Source organism: Miniopterus natalensis, chromosome 5 (assembly GCF_054644295.1).
Source record: "Miniopterus natalensis isolate mMinNat1 chromosome 5, mMinNat1.hap1, whole genome shotgun sequence".
Taxonomy (NCBI): domain Eukaryota; kingdom Metazoa; phylum Chordata; class Mammalia; order Chiroptera; family Miniopteridae; genus Miniopterus; species Miniopterus natalensis.
In genome coordinates this window covers 87,566,348-87,588,492 of record NC_142085.1, presented here as the reverse complement: position 1 = coordinate 87,588,492, position 22,145 = coordinate 87,566,348, and the positions used below count along the sequence as shown (strand labels likewise).

Below are 22,145 nucleotides of genomic sequence, written 5' to 3'. Positions count from 1 at the left end.
TTTGTATTTCTCATACATAAAAATTGTCCCAGGATAATTATGAATTTTCAATCCCACCACCACACCCTTATGAAAACTACTGAAAGCAGGTTAAGAGCTGTGAGTTCCTTTGGACATAAAAACTCAGTGGCTGTTATTTTTTCGGGTGATATTGAAGCTACCAGGGAGCTTCTTTCACCAAAGAGAGATAAATGGAAACTAATGTGTGCGAGAGGGAAAGAAAATAAAAGTAGCACAGTAATAATGTCACTAAAGGAGCAATGATTGATTTTTTTTATAACTAAAAAGAGTAGTCAGCCAAAAACTGTCCTTACTCATTTCCCAGAAGCCCTTGCAGCATTATAACAACACTTGATTCAGAAGGAGCCAGTGTTCAAATTTTTAGAAAAAGTTATTTAAAAGGGCCAACTAAATATTTCTTGTCTTCATTTCTAATTTATCCCATGGGAAAGAATGAGCAAGAATAGTACAATATATTCTTTAAAAACTGGAACGTGAGGAAGCCTTAAGGTTAGAGAAGACTATCTCATGTCTACCTTCCTTCTGTTGTTCCACGAAAAGGTCCTTACAGGTCAACAAATAACTTAGAGTTGAATACAAAAGGGAACCATTCATTTATTTCAATTAAGAAATTCTCAGAGGAGATCAGTGGCAATTTTCTGGATTTCTTTTAGCTGACACAAACTTTTCATAGTTTCCAGACACTAAGTTTCACAGTTTCTGAAGACTTAAAGTTGTCTTCCAAGATTGTGTAACAATAAAAGGTGCCCTTGGGGTACATTTGTATAAACTGATGTCAAGGAAAAAGCTCACTACGCCCTTTACAATAGCTCAACAGACTTCTGAGAGCTGCTTGGATATTTTTACATTAAAAAGAAAAGACTGTAATTTAGTATTCTCAACAGACTTTTTTGAATTTAACTATTTGGGAATATTTTCTTTTAAATCTACAGTATTGTTTTAAGGTCATATTTTCCTCAACTCCCCCAAAGTAAGTAATTTAAAAGGCTGACAAATAGGGGGGGGAAACATTCTCCATTTGATCTTACTGAGTTTTCAACCCCATTGAAAATATCTTTGGTCCCATTCAAGACACTTATGGACCCATGGGGCTCCTGCTTACTCCTACTTTCCATGATCTTACTGGCACCATAGAAAGACCCATATACCCTGAAAAACAAGGGTTATTAGGATGTCACACCCATACAATTGAAAACACAAAACTCCCCTTCTGATAGCAGCACCCAAATCCTTGCGGATACAGAAGGTGAAAGTCATCCTCATGACCACCTGGTCCTTAGTGACCACGGGAAAAACAGCCCTGCATGAAATCCCCTCGTCTGTGACTTCCCTGTTTCCTGTGCAGTCAGCCTGTGATTAGACGTGGTGTTTATCAGAGGCGACGTGCATGTGTCTGTCTGGGGGGTTTCAGTCCCGTGCGCACCATATACTGGGAGTAATGAGGCTCCTACCTTTCACTTTGCCCTCAGTCTCAGGCAGTGCGTCCCAAGCTACAGTGACAGCTGTAGTTTTGCCATTGACTGGCCAGACTTTTAAGTTCTCAGGAGCTGTAGTAGGAGCTACAAAAGGAAAGACAAGGATCCAAGGTTTAAAAATGCCCTCCTGCATCTTCTAAAGGTAAATGGCATGCGGTCCTTACGTGTACAGTTTTATTGAAGAGCTGTTGTGTTAACTTGCATTGTCATGAGAGAAAATTTTACATTTGCTCTTGTGTAACATGGTGATTTATATGAGTTCCACCAACTCATACAGTAAGTTTAGACATATCTAGAGAAATGCTTTTAGGAATTCCGAATTCCTCCCACCAAAATAGACCAAGAAGATTAAAAGCCAGGCTTTTAAAAATAAAGGCATCATTTAAAAGAAAATAATCGTAACTTTGGATACAGAGCAAAATTCTCCCCCAGAATCAAGTACAACCTCAGCCTAAGGAAAGACATCTCCCCTACACTGCGGAACCATGGGCTGCTCCAGGGGTATTCACGCATACAGTGGCAATTCATGGATGCTCCACGCTGGCATTTAAGGTATGCACATGTCAGTAACAAGCTGATGAAAACAGCCAGTGAAAGATATGACATGGACCCAAGGAGATCGTTCCTTACCTTCTTGGTGTTCATACATAGACACACTACCAAGATTTAGGGTTAATGTTACTTTAAAAAACACCTACACTGGCCTTTATCACTACTGGCTTCTTAAACCGTCTTTACATCTTATTTTAGGGGTATTCCCAAACTGACAACCCCAAGGCCACTTTCAGTACTGACCAGATTCTGGAGTTCTTTGGAAGACAGAGGTGCTCCATTTGCCATCTCTTTCACCCTGTGAAATGCGGACTGCAAATTCGTACATGGTGTCTGGGAGCAGGTTTTCGATCAGCACCCGCCTATTGGAGACCTGCTTGTAATCCCACCTGGCCAGTTCCCCCTTTTCTCGGTAGCGCACCGTGTACTGTCTGCAAGGAAACAACAGGCAGCAATGCACCCAGGGGCCAGTTCTCGCCACTGATGTTCTTCCTCCCAGAAGTGATGGCTTTGGGAAGTCAATAGGGAAATCAGAGAAGAGAAAAATCCACACTTTGTCTGTAACTCAAGTAGATTCTTTGAGCCAATAACATAGTCAAAGTGTCTAGAGCAGACCAGGAGAGATGACTTTTCAAGACTGTAAAGTCTTACTGCTCAAAAGCTGGAACAGAAATTCAGAAGGGGGTGGGGGTAGAAGAGGGACGGCTTTGATGAGGCAAGTGCCTTATCAGGGCTGTGTGTGTGTGTTTGTGCATATGTGTGGTGTGGAAAGGGCGAGGTAAGAATCAGAACTGGCCCAAGGTATCTTGGCTTTCCAGAAAAGAAAGACAAAAGGACTCATTTCATGCCAAACCAGGCATGTTTCCTAGAGGTTCGAGGAGGAAGGCAGCATGTGGTTTTGAGTAGACTAATTACAATGAGAAGGAGCAAAAGTGTGTAATAAACCGAGCAGGATGGAGGAGCTGATAGAAAGAACCTGAATGTGAGATTGTCAAGGAGAGAAACAGTGTGAGCAGGCGTGGCAGCAGTCCCCAGTCCCAGGCAGAAGACAGTGCAACGCTGAGTGCTGCCAATGACATCTACTGGGCTCCTCTGCCAAGAAATTGTCTTTGTGGACACTGTGCAGTAGAAAGCATTTGATGCATTGAAAATGTGCTGTTCGTTATGACAGTTACTGAGTCAGGGTAAGACTTCAGTTGCTGACACGGCATACCAATGAACACCAGAGCTCTGTTCGGAAAACTCAGGCCCTCTTTTGTTTTCATCAAGATGCTGGAAATCAAAGCCCACGGGTTTTAGAAACACTTCATGTTGAGGAGACATATGGCTGGGGAGAGAGTGTCTATGAACTTCTGAGGTCTTTCAAAGGAAGCAGATGTCTTTTTTTACTAGCAGGCAGTGACAGAAACTATATCTAAATCAAATAACAGTATATATATTATATATATTTCTCAGCACTGTATCTCATTCATTTTTTAAAGTGCTTTTCCTGGTTGCAGATAGGTTCAAAAATTAATATGTAATGACTAGGCCACCAGATCTGTGGCTGTCTCTTGGCTGTATAAATTAAGTCACTTAACATAAACTTTTGATGACTGTTTTAATCTAGCACTAGCTAGAAATAGTGTTCATTTCTAGCCTTTTTAACACAAAAATTATTTTAACCTTATTTTTTTTAAATATATTTTTATTGATTTGAGAGAGAGGAAGGGAGAGGGAGAGATAGAAACATCAATGATGAGAGAGAGTCATTGATTGGCTGCCTCCTGCACACACACACACCCCCATGGGGATCGAGCCCACAACCTAGGCACGTGCCCTGACCAGGAATCAAACTGTGACCTCCTGGGTCATAGGTCAATGCTCAACCACTGAACCACACCGGCTGGGCTAGTTTAACCTTAGGATTGGCTTTTCTTCTGCCTATTGCAAAGCAATATAAATGCCAGAATAGCACCACATCATGGCTTAAGAAAAAATATGATTCATTTGTTATGCGCAATTGAGCTGCACGTGAAGCAGTCTGGTGCTTGACAGCTGTCTGAAGGGGAACTGCCAAGTGCTAGGGTTAGACGAATGCCCACCACTCTGCCTAAGACCCTTCCTGCTGCCACTCTGCATGGGTAACAGAAAGAAGGGCAAGACTCCTCCTCGGATGGGCCTGTATCCTCTGCACGTGAACAGAGCATTAATGAGGCAAAGCAGATGCAAATAGGGGCGAAGAAAGAAAGGGGATCATGGACGTTTGCAGACACAGGATAAAGCTGAGCAAGGGAGATGTGAGGGTCCACTGTGTGCATCACACACGGCGCCCTGGAAGCACCTGATCTGTGGGACACGTGTAACCACATCCAGGGTTAGCTGGATCACCACTGCACAGTCTAGTGTTCAGCTATAAAATATGTCAGAAAATAAAATCATTCGAGTAAATACACATCTCTCAAGGCCAGAAAACCCACATCTCTCATGCATATGAAAGAGGTACCTGGAAGCGACAACTTTCTTCTGTTTTTCCACAACAGGATCCACCCAGGCCACCAGCACAGACTGGGAAGACATAACCCGGACGTTGATGTCCTCAGGCACGTCCAGCTCTCCCTCTTCTGAAATGACATGGGGCGCGTGGGAGGCTGTCCCTGACAATAGGTTCCTCCCTAGCTCTTCGGGCCTTCAGAGTTTATTATTCACCCAGGACAGTTTTTACATTGCTTATGCTTAATGCAGATGAAATGAAATAAGTACCAAGTTAAGCAATTATTTGATTATGTAGGAAAACCCAAATCTCCACTCACCCTTCTCCAACATAGCCTAGGAAATAGGCAGTTTGCTTGCAAAGCTGCCCAACCCAATGGGCATGGAACACAGTACAAAAGGGAGGCTGAGCCTTGGTCAGAGACACCCCAATAACTCAGTGTTTTCTCAGTATGCAATGTGAGTTTATGGAAAATGATAAGAGTTTTTACAGGAAGCAAAACTTTAAGGGAAGAAAAGCTCAGGTCGGCATTTCCTCGGTGATCATGGCAGGAAGTGAAAATCCTGGTGCAAACAGCACGGACCACGTGAGCTCAGTGTCCTCACATTCGGAAGCGTGAGATTCCAAGACAAATTATAGGAGAGTTCAGGCTGCGATTTCCAACAGAAGACGTCACAGACACAAAGCTTACAGGTTCTGTTCAGTCTCTACCATAAACTGAAACGCACAAGACGACTTTAGTTTTGCTTTTGAGTTTCTTGGGCTCTTTTGGGTGTTTTTGTTTTGTTTGATTTGTTTTTTTCTTTTCAACTTTCAGGGACCCTGTCTGTGGCTGTAACTACCAGTAGGGGAAGGTGGAAATATTCAGCCTGTTAGAAGAGTGATATAGGGACTTCTAGAGCAGCAATTAATGACTAATAAAGGTGAAGTATCATGTGCATGGGCCTTGTTATACAATGTAAACAATTATAGTGATAAATATAATGTTATATAATATAATAATGGATAATATGCAATATAAAATTATAATTAACAAATAAATTATAACTTCATGAAGATAATTATACTATAGATTGTCTCTTTCAGTAAGGCACATGATCCAGGAAAGGTATATGTAATTTGTCAGTATACGAGTAATATAAAAAATATCTGTAAATAGATGTGGGAAAAGTATCCCTTGGCATGGGACCAGTGATCTGGCGATCAGCCTGCCACTGCTGCATCTTTTCTTACTCTGCTCAATGCCACTGTTACTCAAGCTTAACTGAAATAGTTTGACTGCAGTCCTGCATGTCACCCTGTCCACTCTCCTCTCTCCCTCTCTTTCCCTCTCTCTCCCCCTCTCCCTCTTTTTCTCTTCATACCCTATCACCGGGGCAAGTTTCTGCATCGATCAAACTGTGCCCTTAAATGGAATAAATGTTTGGCTGCTCTTATTATGACAAATCTATTGCACAGTGAAGACATTAAAAATACACAGAGAAATATATTTAGTCACAAGAATACTCTGTCCTCTGAGTATAAAAGAAACACACTTGTAACCAAGTCCACCCCACTGTTTCCTTTACACTCAAGAAAATCCATGGATGCGTCACCCAGCCGGCATCACTTGGAAGCAGCACTGAATTCACCCTAGACCGTGGTGGACCAGGTGCACCCTTAGAAACCTACCTGAAACCTTCCGTTTCGTGAGGGCGGCCCTGTAGACTGGCTGACTCTGCCCCCGGGAGTTCAGGGACTGCAGGGAGACCACATACACCGACTCGGAGGCTGTGGACCAACGGGCGGGCGGTGAGGCTTTGCGGTGGTTTTCCCTGAACACATCCCTCTGTCTTCCCAGCTCATCCCTCCCTCCTTCCCAGCCCATCATCCTGGGGCATTCCCTCTTCTTCCAGACAACTAAAGATGAGACCAAGCATGGGGACTAAACAGAAGAAAGCACTATTGTGTTAGGATATGTGGAGGTGATTTTACCTGTCATTACTGAAAAACGGGTTTCTCTCTCATCGGCATCAAAGAAAGATGAGCAGGGTTTTAAAAGAATGGAATCGCATATTGACCACATAGGGTCCCCAATTTCCTTTTGTTTCTAAAATAGAGACGAGGGGTGACTCTGTTTTTATCTGTCATCAAAAAGAAGGGAGAGGAGACAAGAACAGCCACTGTGCCAGATCAGCGGCCCCGGGGGGATACGTGCCCTTTGAAACCAAAACCCAAGGAGAACCCTCCAAGCGAAGGCTCTGAGGATTTGCTAGGAGCACATGACACTCTTAAATGTACCCTTCACTTCCGATTGTTCTTTCCCTTAGTTCCCTGCCTCCCCATCTCCCAAATTGTACGTTGGCCCCACGAGTATCTAACTTAACCTAAACTTGAATACTTTATTTGGAAAAAGTAACAATGATGAAATAAAACGAATAACTCTCAAGTACTCTGCCATCATAGATTCTGAGACCCGTGAAACCTGGGTTATCTTCCAATTCAACCTTCTTAGTTTACAAATAAGGGCATGAAGCCGTGAAAATGGATTGCCGCGTGATCTTCCCTGACGCCTGACTCCGGGCTCTGCTGCCCGAGCTTCCTGCAGCAGCCTGAATCCACGCAGGAGACAGCCTGAGGAATCTAGTGCGGGGAAAACCTAAGGCAACTAGCGGAGGGCACGCTAAGGTCCTAAACTAAACTCCCAACCGGGAGCTCTTGCTCCAGGAGCCCCCGGTGTTCACGGGCAGTGGGAAAGAAGTCTCCCGTCTGTGCAGCAGCTTGTCCAAACAGGAAAGGAGCCCATGTTCACAGCCCTCACACGGAGCCCTGTGTGGGTAAAGCAAACGTCTGCAGGCTCATCATTCGGGGGAAGGGGGCGCGCCTGTCCACCTGCCCTCTCCAGGCCCCGCAGGGGCGCCTCCCACCCGGGCGGGAGAAAGGCGCTCAGGCTAAGGCTCTCGCATCTCACTCTGCAGGCGCTTCTGAATGTGTTTTATGAAAGGGACGAATCAGGCTGCAACACTGCACTCAGAGCATCAAACTCAACTGAACAGGAGACCCCCTTCAGACCCGTTCCTTCCTTGCTGCCACTGACACGAGACGCGCCCGGAGTCATCACAGGAAGAAGGCTGCCACTTATCCTCACGGCCCAGGGACAGGCATAAATAGCTAAACCTGAAGGGCAGCGGCCAACATTTACCAGGAACCACCAAGAGCCCGGCCCGAGTGGCTCACTTGGCTGAGCATTGTCCCAGGCACCGAGAGGTTGCCGGATCGCTGCCCGGTCAGGGCACATGCCCGGGTTGCAGGTTCGATCCCTTGTCAGGGCACATCCGGAAGGCAACCGATTGACATTTCTCTCTCACATCACTGTCCAGGCCTGTCCAACAAGGCAGCAAAGCTGAGGCCTTGACCCAAGCTGCCTGGTTTGCAGGCTTCCTCCTTGGCCCCACATTTCATCTCTTGGGGACCTAAGACAAAGCTTAAAGAGCAAAACGGTGAAAGCAGAGGCAAGATGCAAAAAGCATTAGCTCCTGTCCCACGTCCAGAAAAGTGGCGCGACTCAAGGGACCCGTCGGTGCTGTAGATCCAGGGAGCAGCTGACAGGCGCTGGAAGGTGGCCTTGTCCTGCTGCTGACTGAAGGGTGGAGGCACAGGGACAGGGCAGAGAAATAACAGCGGATGATTATAATACCTGGGAGATAAACACTGTCAGGAACCAGCTTCTAAATACTGAAATGACGGGAAAGATCACCAACTGCCGAGCTCCAGCACGCGTGACACTCACCCAGCTTCTGAATCTCGTGCGTGCGCTCATCTCTCGTCAGTGGGACGTAGTTCATCTTCCGGCCGCTCTCCCCGTAGCCCAGAAGGAAACCCCGTGATCTGCGTGGACTCTTGGCTCCAGATAGGCGCGGCGCCTTCCACGCAACGGACAGCCGGTCGTCTGAGGAGCGGACCCGGACGCGCAAGGGCTTGTTGGGGACGTCCTTTTCTTAAAGAGGACACGACACAGACAGTTAATCAGGACCCCGGGCCCCGCAGCCGCTGCGTCACGTCTGTCCAGAGACCGAGCCGCAGCAGTGCGCAGTTGGAGAGGGGTGAAGGTGGACTGTCCCAGCCAGAACACAGGCAGGCCGTGTGCCCTGCTGTCCCCACTCTGAGCCTGAGTTCCCTGTCCCCGGCACGGGCCAGGCCCAGCGCCGACGGGCCAGCGGCCGAGGCGGGGTAGCGAGCGCCGCCCGCCTGTCCGCCAAGGGCGCCTCGGGGCAGCTCAGACGCACAGTCCCCGCGCCATGAGCGAGTGAGCCACACTCCTTTCTTCCCCATGCCAGCGTCGGCGACGCTTATTCTAACGCCGCGCCTTCCTCTCAGCACCACCCCAGCACTTTAACTGGTGACTGAGTTTCTGTGTGACATTGGGGCAGGCCCGGCTCCTTAACAGTGAGGAGGGAGGGAGGCTCATTTCTTTATCTGGGCACAGTGTCTCTCAGAATGTCACCAACCTTCATCATCTGTTGGATCCCTACCAGCTCTAAGGCACGTGACTAACATCCTCACTGTAACACAACGCCCCGTGTACAGACAGAGAAAGGGAGGCTCAGAGAGGCTAAGGGAGAACTTGGCAGCTGGACAGGTGGGCACGGGCTGGTGTTGGAGCCACGTCTGTAGCCCTGCAGCCCCGGGTCCCTCTGTGTTGCTCTTTTGCAGAGTTGGTGTCACCAGCCGCCACACTGGCATAGCATGTGCCTGCTCTGGACCAAGGTCCCCCTGGTGCCTCAGACACCTCTGGCAAAGGATCTGGTCTGTGGCACCTGGGATCACAGTCCAAATTCATGCCATGGGCCACCACTTACAGGAAATGCCGACTAAGTTCCCCAGGGCCTGGAGCTCCTCGGGGGACGTCAGTTCACGTGTCCTGTCAGACCCACATGGCACTCGTCACCTGACTTGTGTTCATGTTCCAGTGCCCCAACATAGGACCATCTGAGGAAGAACCTGACCTCTGACAGGTCGGCATCACTCAGCACCCAGCTCAGCTCCATACACACTGCCCTTGCCAGGGCCTGGTCCATACACACTGCCCCTGCCAGGGTGCAAGTGAAGGAAGGAGCCTCCAAATGCATTTCCGCTAAACAAACTTTTATTGAGCACGTGCTGTGTGCTTGTCCCAGGCTCCGAGAGGCAGACATGAGTACATCTAATGACCTGTCCTTGAGGGGCTCACTGTCCAGGCCATGAACCAGAACCAGTTTTGCTCTGCAAATTGCACACTTAATAAAACTTAAAATTGCACAAGAAAATAATGCTGGAGACGTTAATTCCCCACTGGCCACGGACTTGAATTAAACTACTCTGTGAAGAGAGGACAGTCTTTGATTCATAATTTGGCACACAGCAGCCCCCAAATCTGGCTCTAAGGCAGTGTTATTAAAACTACATATGCTTTGGGCTGAATTTTGCACACACACCCAAAACTCATGTGTTGAAGTCCTAACTCTATTAGCTCAGCATGTGACTGTATTTAGAGATTGGGCATTTTAAGGGGTGATTAAGTGAAATGGGGCCATTAGGAGGGGGGCCTTAATCCAGTCTGACAGGTGTTCTTATAAGAGGAAACTTGGACACATAAAGAGGCACCAAGGATGTGTGCTCACAGGACAGGCCATCTGAGGACATAGAATGAAGGTGGGCATCTGTGAGGCTAATGGAGAGGCCCCAGGAGAAGTCACACCAGCTGACACCTTGATCTTGGACTTTCGGCTTCCAAACCGAGAAGATAAATTTCTATTATTGAAGTCGCCCAGTCCACAGTCTTTTGTCATGGCAGCCCAGCAAACTAACACAGGGCACACGCATTGCCTTGGCTTGCGTGCTCACTGCCTGTCTTTCACGCTAGAGTACAGTCTTCGTCAAGGTGACCCCCGTGCACTTGAGTCGTCATGTGCCTCCAGCACCTGGACCTGTGCCCGGAAAGCTGCAGGTGCTGAGCGAGTGAACAATTAAAGTCCTGTCTTTAAAGACAGTGAGGTCAAGGTGGTCTCCGCCAGCAAAAGGCGGCCTTCTGGGACTTGAACGGAAGCCACTGTTTTGGAATGGATTTTCCTCTGGTTTCAAATAAAACGCGGGAGGAACATGCGGTGTTAAGTCAAAGCATTAAAGCAAACGCTTGGGGCCTTACACCAGGTGCTGATACCAACGTCTATGTTTTGGGACAAATCCATGAAGATACCACTCCTCACAACAATAGCAAAGTATATTTTCCCAGCTTCTTAAAAAATATAGATGCATGTTGGTCCCTAACTGATCGCTTCTCACACATTATTTAACAATAAAATGTAATTTTCTTCTGGAGCACTGTAACCAAGTCTATGCATTCTTTTTTCTTTTTTTTTTTTTTAATTGGCTTTATATCATATGCTGCAAATGGTTTCAGCCAGCAATTTCCTCCAGTATCTTTTTTATCATAACGTACAACAAGTGCAGTGTCGTGTATCATGGCAGAGTGATCTTTAGCAGCCAGGGCCTATGAAGGCTTCTGCAGAGAGAGATTAAGTTGCTTTCACAGTGCACAAAACCAATTCCAAGTCAGAGCATGACTTTCTGATCCCCGACACCCAGGGTTCCTGCAACACGTGTTTACTCAGGAAGGTCACACACACGCACGTTTCTGTTAAGGAAGGCACACAAAATTAATTCCTGTTCTAAAACTACTGCCATTCAAAAAAAACTTACCAGGAAGATTAAAAAAATGAAATAGTCATTTAAAATACAAAACGTAAGATTCAGATGCAAGGCACAGTCCATCTGTCAGTAAAAGGCTTGTGCGTCTTTGTGAATGTTTACATGTGTCTTCAGGGGTAGACAGCGTCTGAAATAAGCCTCCTCTCCTGCTTTGCACACTGCCTAGGTGTGCTCCCTGCTCGACTGTTTTGCCATCAGTGTCGTCCAAGGTTTGCTCCTAGCCTCCTGCTCGTCTCTCCAAATTCTTGTGCTCTCATGTGCTCTCTACTTCAACTCTCACTCTACAGCATGACTCCCAAAGTCCATGTCTACCCCTGAGCTCTCTTCCGACTTTCATCCCCTCATCTCCCGTCACCTACAGGCATCTCCATCACAACGCCCCACGCTCACCCTAAGTCCAATGTACTTGAAGAATAGACCACCTTTCCTCCAAAGTCAGTTTCCTTTTCTGTTTTGTTCCCCCCCCACCTCCTTTTTCATATAAAAGGACTTTGAACGCTGCCTACACCCATTAAATCTGATCTGAGAAGCAGGTTAGAGTCATTGGTTTCAACGTACTCACCTTCCTCTCAACAGTAACACAAGATCGATGTACATTAAAAACATGGCTCATGAAAATAAAACACAGCTCCTCTCCCTACTGCCTTGGGATAGTAGCCAACACACTCTAAAATAACTGCATTTGTTTTTGCATTATTTTTTCACCATTAATTAAATATATTCAAGGAATACACAGAAATGTCAACACGTCTCTCAACAAGTAAAACAACATGATTAGACAACATCAACATCCAAATGATAAAAGATACATATATACAAATACGGAGCAGAGATGGAAGGCAGGTCATCTAATGTATCACCCAACAGCCCACGGTTTTAAGAAAATAAAGACTTGAGGCAACTTATTAGCCAATAAAAGCCACCGTTTGGTGGGTCCCATTTGTTCATGTCATCCACAGGTAACAGAGCTGCAAAATCGTCATCAGGCCAGGACTGCCATCTCGGCCACCATATTTGCCTGTTAACAGCACACAGAATCCCCAGATGAAGACACAGACACGTCCCCACACCAGAACATGAGAGAAATGGTGAGAAATGACCGACACTGGCTGCAGGCTGGTCTGTCAGGTGCACGGCAGATTGACCAACACTGTGTGGCGTGTGCGTTAGTTTAGCGATGGGGACTGGATGAAGGTTTGTGAGCACATGTGTGTGACAGAAACACAACCCCCTTGCGGGATGGTGCTTCAGTGAGGACATGAACCAAATGAGCACATAGTACCTGTTACTGTTTCATTAAATGATCCTGGACCCTTAATGGGGAAACCACCAATCTCGATCCATTCACCTCCTGAATTAGGAAAATGCAACCTGATAGTTAGAAACGAGGGCTGGAGGATGCTCCACATTTCAGAGCACCCCAACTTATCTCTAAGTGGTCTTTTCAACAAGCTTGAAAGGGATTGACTGCCTCGGGCCATTTTGGTGACTCAGCCCCTAAGCTTTATGGATAGTACAACTTTTTTAGTCTTTTGTACATGGCTTACTCTAGTGAACATTCAAAAATTTAGGACAAAACACTAATAACCCGCATTAAATGACTAAAAGAAGGGATACATCTCTCCTACTTTGCAGTCTTTCGGCTTTCTCTACAATTCTAATTTTTTTTTTATCGGGAACTCTTCAGTGATTATAAACTTGTATTGACCTGTAGAAATAAGGAGGGATGTTTCTCCTAAACTAAGTACCTAAGATACAGCCTCCGACTCCAGGTGAGACTTACCAGGCAGGCTTTCAGCTCTGTAAACGGGACGGCTCACTCCACTGTGGTTTTCTGCAGTAACCAGCACAAAGTACACTACCCCCGGCTCTGAAACACACGGTTCATATCAAGCCACTGTTTCAAATCTCCAAGAACGACAGTTTGATTCACTAGCTGTCTTCCTTATGCCAGTTACAACCAAATATAAACATTTCAATTGAGTGATTAATCTAACTTCAGCTTTCTCTTTCTTTTTTAAAATCAAAATACTAACATTTCTCATGCAACTGGAATACACCTGACCAAGAACACAACATTTATTTAGTAGAAAGTACATGGGATGTGAAATCAACCTGGGTTTGTGAGTAGTCAACAAAAAGACCTCTAAGCTTTTTAATGTGAAATCAACGTAGGGAATAGGAACGCATTGTCCACTAAATGGATGTTTTAACCTACAGTGTCCGTCACTACAAACAATATTTCCCCATGAAGGCTCCCAATAGAAGTCTTCAAAAAGTAACTAGAAAATGTCAACATCACTCATAAAAGTTAGCACATGGGGAACCTTCACTGCAATCAATAAAACATCATGAAATTTTCTCATTTTCACAAGAAAACATTCCCCTTACTATGTCTGCATGTTGCCTTCTCCTATTTCAACAAATATCTGGAAAAGTATTTCCTGGAATCTTGGAAATGCTAATCTTGAAAGAATCGGGCTTCAATTTATGACTCGAATATAGGGCTCAAGGTCAAATAGTGGTGTCCTTGGCTGAGCTCCTGATGTCGTTGGGATGGGAAAGGAAACCAAGAGGCCCAGTTATGGCGTGCGTGTGCCCTGAATTTGCTGCTGTGAAAAGCTAAACTCTAGTGGGCCGGTTTTCCTCAGAATGAGTTATTATCTTAAGAAATGTAAGTGCAGATGCCAGAGATGAGAGTTGGCAGGCATTTGAGGGGACAAACGTTGGAGAGGTTAGAGTTGGTTCTATCAAAGGCAATGATGCTGAGTGCATTCCTCAAAGTGAGGCGCGGTCCCCTAACAAACTTCAGTTCTCAAGCCAGAGGCGCAGAGACGCAGCCACAGGCCAATATCATCTGCGACACCTGCGGTGCTCAAGACTGGTCTGACTTCTGCCTGACCACAGCTGGGCCTGGTGGCATCTAGGGTTTGGCATGACCTGCAATGCTAACTGGGAAATGCTTCAGGTTCAGACAGAATGTAAAATTATGCTTCACCAGGCACCTTCCCTCTTCGTTCCGAGCTCATTTGTGTTTCAGAGAAATTTAATCCATGTCTCTGCCTCCCGCTGAGCTAACTCATCAGAGCGGCTTGGGAGACGAGCTGTTCGGTGAGCCCTCAGTCTCTCCTGCATGTGTTTCTTCTCTGTGGCAGTCGTAGCCGCCCAAGCTTTGAGCAAGCAAATGTGACCCTGCGCATGCCTTTGTCCATAGAGCCTCCATCTAACCCCATAGTTGGACTCTGTGGGGCTGTAGGGGTGGAGATTCGGGAAAATGTATGTTTAGCTGGAACCATGAGGAAGGGACTCTGACCCCCTTATCTCCCTTCTGTGCACTTTCTGCCCTGATACCCAGAAAGCCTAATATTGCAGCTCAGAGACGGAGAAGGAACATGTGGCAGACTGTGGCAGGAAACTGAGGAGCACTGTCGATTCTGATCCACTGAAGGCAGGCAGCAAAACCCTAACGTGGCTTGGGGAGGCCTGGATGTCACACATGCTGACGTCTGTCACTTCCTTATGATCCTCTTAGGGTTGGACCATGAGATGACTGGAGAGTAAACGGGAGTTGCAGGCTCCTGGGATCAAAGGAGCAGAAGACAGAGGACCCGCAAGAGGCAACCCAAAGCCCAAGTTCAAAGCCACCTACACCTGCACTTACACAACAGTGAACTTAGGCAAAATTTAAAATGCTCCAAACTTCCAGAATGAAACTGCATGAGGAGAAATGTTACATCTTGGAACCAGAGGTGGGTGAGCATACACACCCCACACGCCTTTACAGGGACCTACTTACTACCTGAGTAATCCCTAATTATTAAATGGTTCATAAATGAGAAATCTCCAGATTAGACTTCAAAGTTGTCCGGTGGTCAAGTGTCTATGTCTCATAAAAATTGTTTCTGACATCAGTTTGGAGAGAGGTCCAGGAACACTGGAGTTCCGGTGCAGGACAGGAAAGCCCCCTGGCAGGATGAAGGCTGTTACATAACAGATTCCTGACCTTGGCTTCCCGCTGCCCAGGAACCACGTGAGCCTGGCCACGCTCTGTCTCACATAGTCACCCTGAGAATGGAACCGAGAGCGTAGGTGCACAGTGAGTTCTGAGTGGGAAAAAGACCAGGGCGTCACTTACCCACATCCTCAATAAGGAAGGACTGTGTCTCCGCAGTCACCTTGATGTACTTAAGACTTTTCAGTGACTTCCCATAGGCAATGTTGTAATGCTCCACGGGCCTACTGGTAGCATCTTTGGGTGGGTCCCACGTGACTTTCAGGCCCGTTTTAGTGGACAGCAGTTTCACGTGCCTTGGCTTCAGTGGGTGGTCAGCTATGCAAACAGTGCAACTATCAACTTAAGGGAACGGCAGATGGGAAAGCGAATTCTTTCCAGTGTTCTCTGACATGGTTAGCAAAAGAGCAAATGGCGTTTAATCGGATCCTGAAGACTCTAAGCGCAGGCACGTTTGGACATCGTTACAGAATGACAGCAGAGCAAACACCGGAAACCCACAGCCTTTCAGTGTTCTGGGTGACTGTGGGTGGTAAGTTTAAACCCAAAGTGAAACAAATCGCAATAAACTCTGGGGCTGCTCGGGCTTGATTATGGAGCCTTGCTGGGCAAGAATAACGAATCGGTAATTTGACATCTCCAGAGGCATTTTATGTATTAAATAAGTTTTTTGCATGGCACAGTTATATAATTTTTACATCACCTCTGAATAGAACACAAAACTCTCATGATCAGGAAGAATCTCCATTGATCCGAAACAAGAGGCAGAAGCGTTCGCTTCCACAGAGAGAACAAGCCAGAATCATCAACGCGTTAGGTAACCTCTGGTTTATCTGCAGGTAGCTAATTAAAATGTCTCCCCGTTTTGTCACAGATGAAGAAAAGTTATTAAGAAGCACACTTACATTTTTATCTTCAGTTATGAGGTTCTAAAAAAGTATTCTTGATTTTCAAAAATAACCACAATGAAACATAACATGTAACTGGTGTTGCAAAGTCACACAACATAAATATATAGGAAACGGTCACACAACAGTCACATTTGGGGCAAAGTGGGACCTGAAACCTGTTATTCAACCATGCAAGGCATTCTCGGGGGTAGGAGGGAGTAAAGAAACCCAGAGCCCTTTAAACTTAGAAACATTGAAAAAAATGAATTTGGACGCTCGTGGAAGGAGAAAGGGAAGAGCGAGTGTTTCGTGATGGCACATAGATGGTTAGTATGTGATTTCAATACTGGATGAGATTCTGCACAGAGTAAGTACGGCTGATTCGAATACCCATCACTTTTCCCCCAACAGCCCAGCTGCCTCTAGAGGAAAACACTAGAAAAGGAAAGAATGCCTGTGACCCTCCCTGCCAGGGAAACGCAAGGAAAAAAATTTTAAAAGCATGGAAATGATGATTTCCAAGCATCAGGGAAAGGAAGTCCACTGTGGAGACAAAAGTGCAATGTCAGGCCATGGGCATGGGTAGAAATCCATGAGTTCCCTCCCCAGCTTCAGAGGCAAGGCTCCTGTAGACGGCGACGGGAGAGGTCGCAGTCCAGGAAACCCACTGCCGGCCAGGCATGTGGTTGAGGAGACCGTGACGACAGCACGCCAGTGAACTTCTGGGCAAGGCGGCCATCGTGGCTACTCCCCAGGCGCTCGCATTGACCCTTCCTGGCCCGGGCGGAACTTCAGGATTTTCTTTACCAGAGGACGGGGGTTCCCCTTCCTTGGTTCCCTTGGTTTCTCCCAAGGCTTCACTACAAGAAACTCTCCTCCTCAGCCATCTGTCCACTACCTTCCGGTTGAATCCCTATTTCCCGAAACAGCAGAAATCGGTCCAGGAATCCGATGTTTCACACCGACCCACGGACAGCGGAGACAAAGCAAGTGTCGGAAACCGCAGAGGGAGCCTCACGGCCGGGGGATTCTCCCAAGGACGACAGCAAGTGAATGGACACGAGAGTCACGCTTTTCTCTAGGGTTCAGTCCCAAACCTCCCTAAGAGAAGTTCGAACCTGGACACAGTCCGCAGTGTGAGACCCGTGAAACCCCAGCACCCCGTTTTCCACTGGGCCCTTGTGATTCAGGCAGTGCTCGGCCTGGGCCGGAAGGCCGTTTACTCTCATTACCGACATCTGAACGGAGGAACGTGTTCTCCCTGCAAAGCTTTGCGTCTCTCCTTGCACATGACAGAATAAATTCTAACTCACACCGGTTCTAACTCACGTTCAAATAGTTGCATCGGCCCAGCGTAAGGAAAGACACGCAGAGTCTTCCCGGGCTGCAGTACGATGAACGCAGAAGCACGGCTGGGTTGCCGAGTCCTAACGGCCGCCCGTTCATTCTGCCACCCGTCAGCTGCCCGTGTGTGCCCACAAATGAGTTTGTTTGTTCTCCTGCCAGGGATCACGTGCCATCAAGCAATATCTCAATGCAATACATGCCTCCACCAGCGTTTGTGCATTTAAAGAAAAAAAAAAAAAGCCAGATGGTATAAAATTACTCAGTATATAAAAATGGGTGAGTGAGATGGACGGAAAAAGGGTCTTACTGAGCGTCTACCACCTGCCACCCACTTAACCTTACTCTGCAGGAGGTGCTCACAGCACATGCAACCTGGGAGGTGGTGTTGACGCCCCCCGTATGCAGGAGAGGAAAGCAGGGCCTGGAGCAGAGAGGTCAGGAGAACCGCCCAGAGTCACAGCTGGAGCCAAAGGCCAGCGCAGCTTTTGCCCAGCTCTAAAGCCAGGCTTCCCACAGCTCACAGCCCTGATACTGCCCCTGCTCATAGAGGACCAATGGCCACATTCACAGAAAGTTAACTAATGTAGGAAGCCACTGCTCTCCTAGAGCCAACTGTGAAACTCCATGGCTGTGTGAACTGTTTCCTCCACGGTGTACCCCGCCTTCCCACGCCACTGTCCTCTTTGGGGGGGCACTTTTCAAGGCTCTGTGTCCCATGAACTGCCTCTCTAGAGAGAAAGGACAAACCCAAAGCCAGTACAGGAGCAATGAAATGGCCTAACGGGGCACCGGGAGGCTCCTTCCAGAGCGCGCAGGACGGGTTAGGGCCGCGGCAGCTGGGTTTCCACCAGCACGGGACGAAAAGTGAGGCAATGAGCTTCAGCTGCAGCCTAGGGGATTTTAGGAAAGTAGGAAGAATTTCCTGTCCGTGTCCTTCCCCATTGCTCCCCATCCAAGGCTGTCTCTGAGTGGAGACAGGTGCAAGGTGCTCCCGACAGGAGGAGAAAACCGCCGATCTGCTGTGACTCGGGCCATTTCATTCCATGGCAGAGCCATTGCAATACTTCATACAAGTGACCTTTATCCAGGTGCAAGAATATGTTGCCAGGTGCCAAGTGGCAAAACGATATTCTGGTGACCTTTCAGATACCTGGCAACTGCCAGGCTAGACAGGTCCACACCATGGCTCCCCTGAGACCCCTACTGGTCTGTTCAGGAATGGGACATGAGGGTGCAGCCAGCACCTGGAGTTTTCACTGTGACCTAGCTCCCGACTCCAGGTCTTACCCGAGCAGGCCACTTTGGTTCAGGGTCAAAGTATGGGTCTACGTCTACTCGAGGTTTGGAAACCAAGATTCCAATGGCTCTGCAATGTCTGTCCTCAGAGGGCCTTCCTATTCTGCAGAGTGGCCTCAGGGATCCTCCAGGGCTGACAGTCACCCTCAGAAGCCTGAGTCCAGAGCTAGGTCCCAGCCTGGCCTGACCAATGTCTTCATGGCCCACGCATCATGGTAGACAGGTACATACCTCATCTGTCCTTCCCTCGTCTTCCCACTCTGGCATCTCTCTTGGCAGCCAATGTGCCCATGTATCTGGTACTCACTTAAAATGCTCATAGGTTCAAGAAAAAAATGTTAGGAGAATTTAGGCTAATGAGGTCAGCCAAAGGTCTCCAACCCAAACACTTCCCAGGATCAGAAAGATCAAGCAGATGAGTGAAGACACATTAAGGCGTGCACACTCCATCGAAAGGCACAATTTCATTTTTAGGCATCCGTTGACAGGGGATTCAGGCCCCATATTGTCCAATATTCTGGGGTTTCTAAGAAGCTAGAAATCCTGATATTTTTGTATGAAATCTGCCAATTTTATACTAGTTGGTGATTAATTCAACTTTTTAAAAACACTATGTGAGAAAACACACACCTCCGGCTGGCCAGACTCAGTCCCTTGATCTATCTTAGCTCCAGGAGGAGCCCTATGGTTGCTGACCCGGACACCTTCCCCATATCCTATTCAATCCTGAGAACCCTGGGAACCCGGGCCCACGAGGAAGGTCTGCAGGTCAAGATGAAGGCTACATTTTGAAGAACCGAAGCTAAAGCTCTCCCTGCCCCTGAAGGCTTTAGGTACAGACCCGCTCGAAGAGTCATACCCCACCTCCAGACTCCATCAACCCCCTCAGGGACCCAAAGGCTGAAAAAACTGGTCTGGGCTCCAAGGAATTAGGAAGACCCAACCCAGGATAGCTTTGGGGAGGGAAGTGTGGGATGCTCTGTATAAGCTTCAACTACCAGCACAACCAACAACCTCCACATGCCTAGCTCTGGCCTAACCAGTCCCTGCTGTCTCTCCTACAGAGGGGACCACCCCAGGATCACCGCCTCGCAGGTGGGGCAAGAGCAGCAGCACTCTCCCCATGGAGGAGTGGAGGCAAACAGGAAGACAGACCTAGGGGAAGAAGAGACTCATTAGCCTGTGTCTCCTGATCCCCTTAGTGCCACCGGGTGGGAAAGTGGACCCAGGGACACTGGACTCTTAGCACTCACCTCTCCTGCCTCAGGGAGGGGGGGACCGTGGGATGAGGGCAGAGGGCAGAAGTGAAACGTGAGGAGAAGATGGAAGTTTCCTAACATCCCCGCAGGCTGTGTCCTGAAACCACTGGGCATGACTGTCAACCTGAGGTCGTGCGGTAGCTCCCTTCAGAGTGAGGACCAGGGCCACCTGCCCCACCTTCTGGAGCCTTCCTGGCACCAACCACTGGCCCACCATGTATCCTCTTGGGGTTATGGGTGAGGATTCCTTTCCCCGCCCCCCATTTCCCAAAGGCTCTGAAGTGAGGAAGACTCATTCTGTAGCCAACTCCAAAGCCAAGTTGCCCTGTAGGCTGAAAACCCATTCCCGCCTGTGCTATTCCAGTCCCAAGTCTTACCCAGCTCACGCCGGCCCGGACAGCCCACCAGCGTTTCAGCAGTGAGGTGAGAGGACAGCGCAGAGAGGCCTGATCACACAAAACTAGCCATGTAGCAGTGTTCTCATTTCAGCAGAGCCCTTCCCGTTACAAAATTCCCGGGGGACATTGAAGGCCGGGAGTGAAGCCTACTTGGTCTTATGGCTTAATTTCAATCTAAAGAAGTTCAAGTCCACATTTCTTTCCTCTCAAACTGAGTTTCACTTCAGCCGGAGAAGATCTGTTGAACTACCCAGGTGGGGTCAGGGTTCCCTCAGCAAACTCGGTCACCACCACCTTTTGCTGGAATCCACGTAGAATCTGCAGGATCCCCTGGGGTAAAAATAACTGAATCCAAAGTCTCCCACTTGCCTGAATTCTTACAGCCCCAAGATGCTATGATCTCCACGAGGCAGCGGATCCAAACTGCTGTGTACAGGACACATACTAGTTTCATCTACCAGTGAAGCCTGGGTTCGGGGCATCCCTGGGGCCTGCTCAACTCCTGCACTTCCCAACGTGAGCCCCCACAAGCCAAGAAATTCTGGGATTTAGATTAGTTCAACCTGGGTGTCTGCCACTTGCAGTCAGACCCTGTCGGCCGAAGAGACTATTAATCAAGATCTTCTATGAACCTTGAAAATAACTTTTTGAAGCAACCCCAGCAGCCAACACATTTGGTCACAAAGGGCAGCCAGTGCAGACACACCCAAAGAAACTAAGGCAAGCGCCAGCCAGGGGTGGCTGCCCTTCCAGCCCAGTGCCCCTGCAGCCCACCCAGTCTGGCAGTGGCTCAGGAGCAGGATAAGACAGCCTCAGGCAAGAAGAAAACCCCCGAAGGAATGTTGAGGGCTTTTGAAATAAGCTAGACCATTAAAACCCCAAAAATTCCAAAATCATTTAAGTATACCAAGGATTGCTCTGTAGTGCAGCAAACCCTGGTGTTTATGTAAGTCTCCTTGCCTTGTCTTTGTTTGAAATTCAAGCTTTACTTTCCACTGGAAACCGCCAAAGACTTCCCAGACTCTGAAATGAAGAAAACACAGATCTCTGAAACCGTGAGCGTTTGACCAAAAATCCAATCAATCAGCCACAGAAGGCTGGATGTACTAAAACTGCAGGACAGCCCAGGGATAGGAATCAACGTGGAATTCAACCCTGAGACTGCAATTCCGAGGAAAGGTGGGAAAATTCAGCTGTTGTCCATAAGACACAGAGGAATTCTCCAAAATATAGAAACAGCCAGAAGGTTGGCAGCCTATGGGCAAAACACGGAAATGGCTGAGTTTTAAATACTTTTTCAAATGGGTATTGGGATCATATTTGTCAAATAATTATTACTCTTCCCTCAAAAAAAAAAAAAAGAACAGAGACAGTAAGCAGAGGTTCTTTTGCAACCCTGTGAAATAAAACTGATCCTCGTGGAATTTACAGTGTTTTCCACCTGGAAGGCTCGGCTGGGTAGACAGTCTGAGTATTAAAATAATGGCCTGGCTCCTCTCCTGACCTTTCAAGTGTGCACTGGGCTCGATGAAAGTTTTCCACACTTGGCGTGCTTCTCTAGGGACAACAGTATAAAAAATGAAACCCAGATCTAGGTCTTTGGAGTCTCTAAACTTAAAAAACACTCCAGGGAGCTGAACTGGCTTTGCAAAACAGAACCTGTGACCCTGCCACAGGGAGGCCTCACAGCAGAGAG

At 47.6% G+C, this 22,145-nt stretch overlaps 1 protein-coding gene across 1 annotated transcript in view; it reads right to left on the bottom strand.

Annotated features, from left to right (window-relative positions):
* FNDC1 (fibronectin type III domain containing 1) overlaps positions 1-22,145 on the bottom strand; it is a 72,460-nt gene that overhangs the window by 30,493 nt on the left and 19,822 nt on the right. Inside the window, 8 exon segments of the mRNA XM_087817786.1 lie at positions 1,473-1,580; positions 2,292-2,479; positions 4,534-4,651; positions 6,193-6,291; positions 8,291-8,497; positions 12,530-12,598; positions 13,031-13,117; positions 15,383-15,577. Coding sequence (XP_087673912.1) covers positions 1,473-1,580; positions 2,292-2,479; positions 4,534-4,651; positions 6,193-6,291; positions 8,291-8,497; positions 12,530-12,598; positions 13,031-13,117; positions 15,383-15,577 — 1,071 coding nt within the window.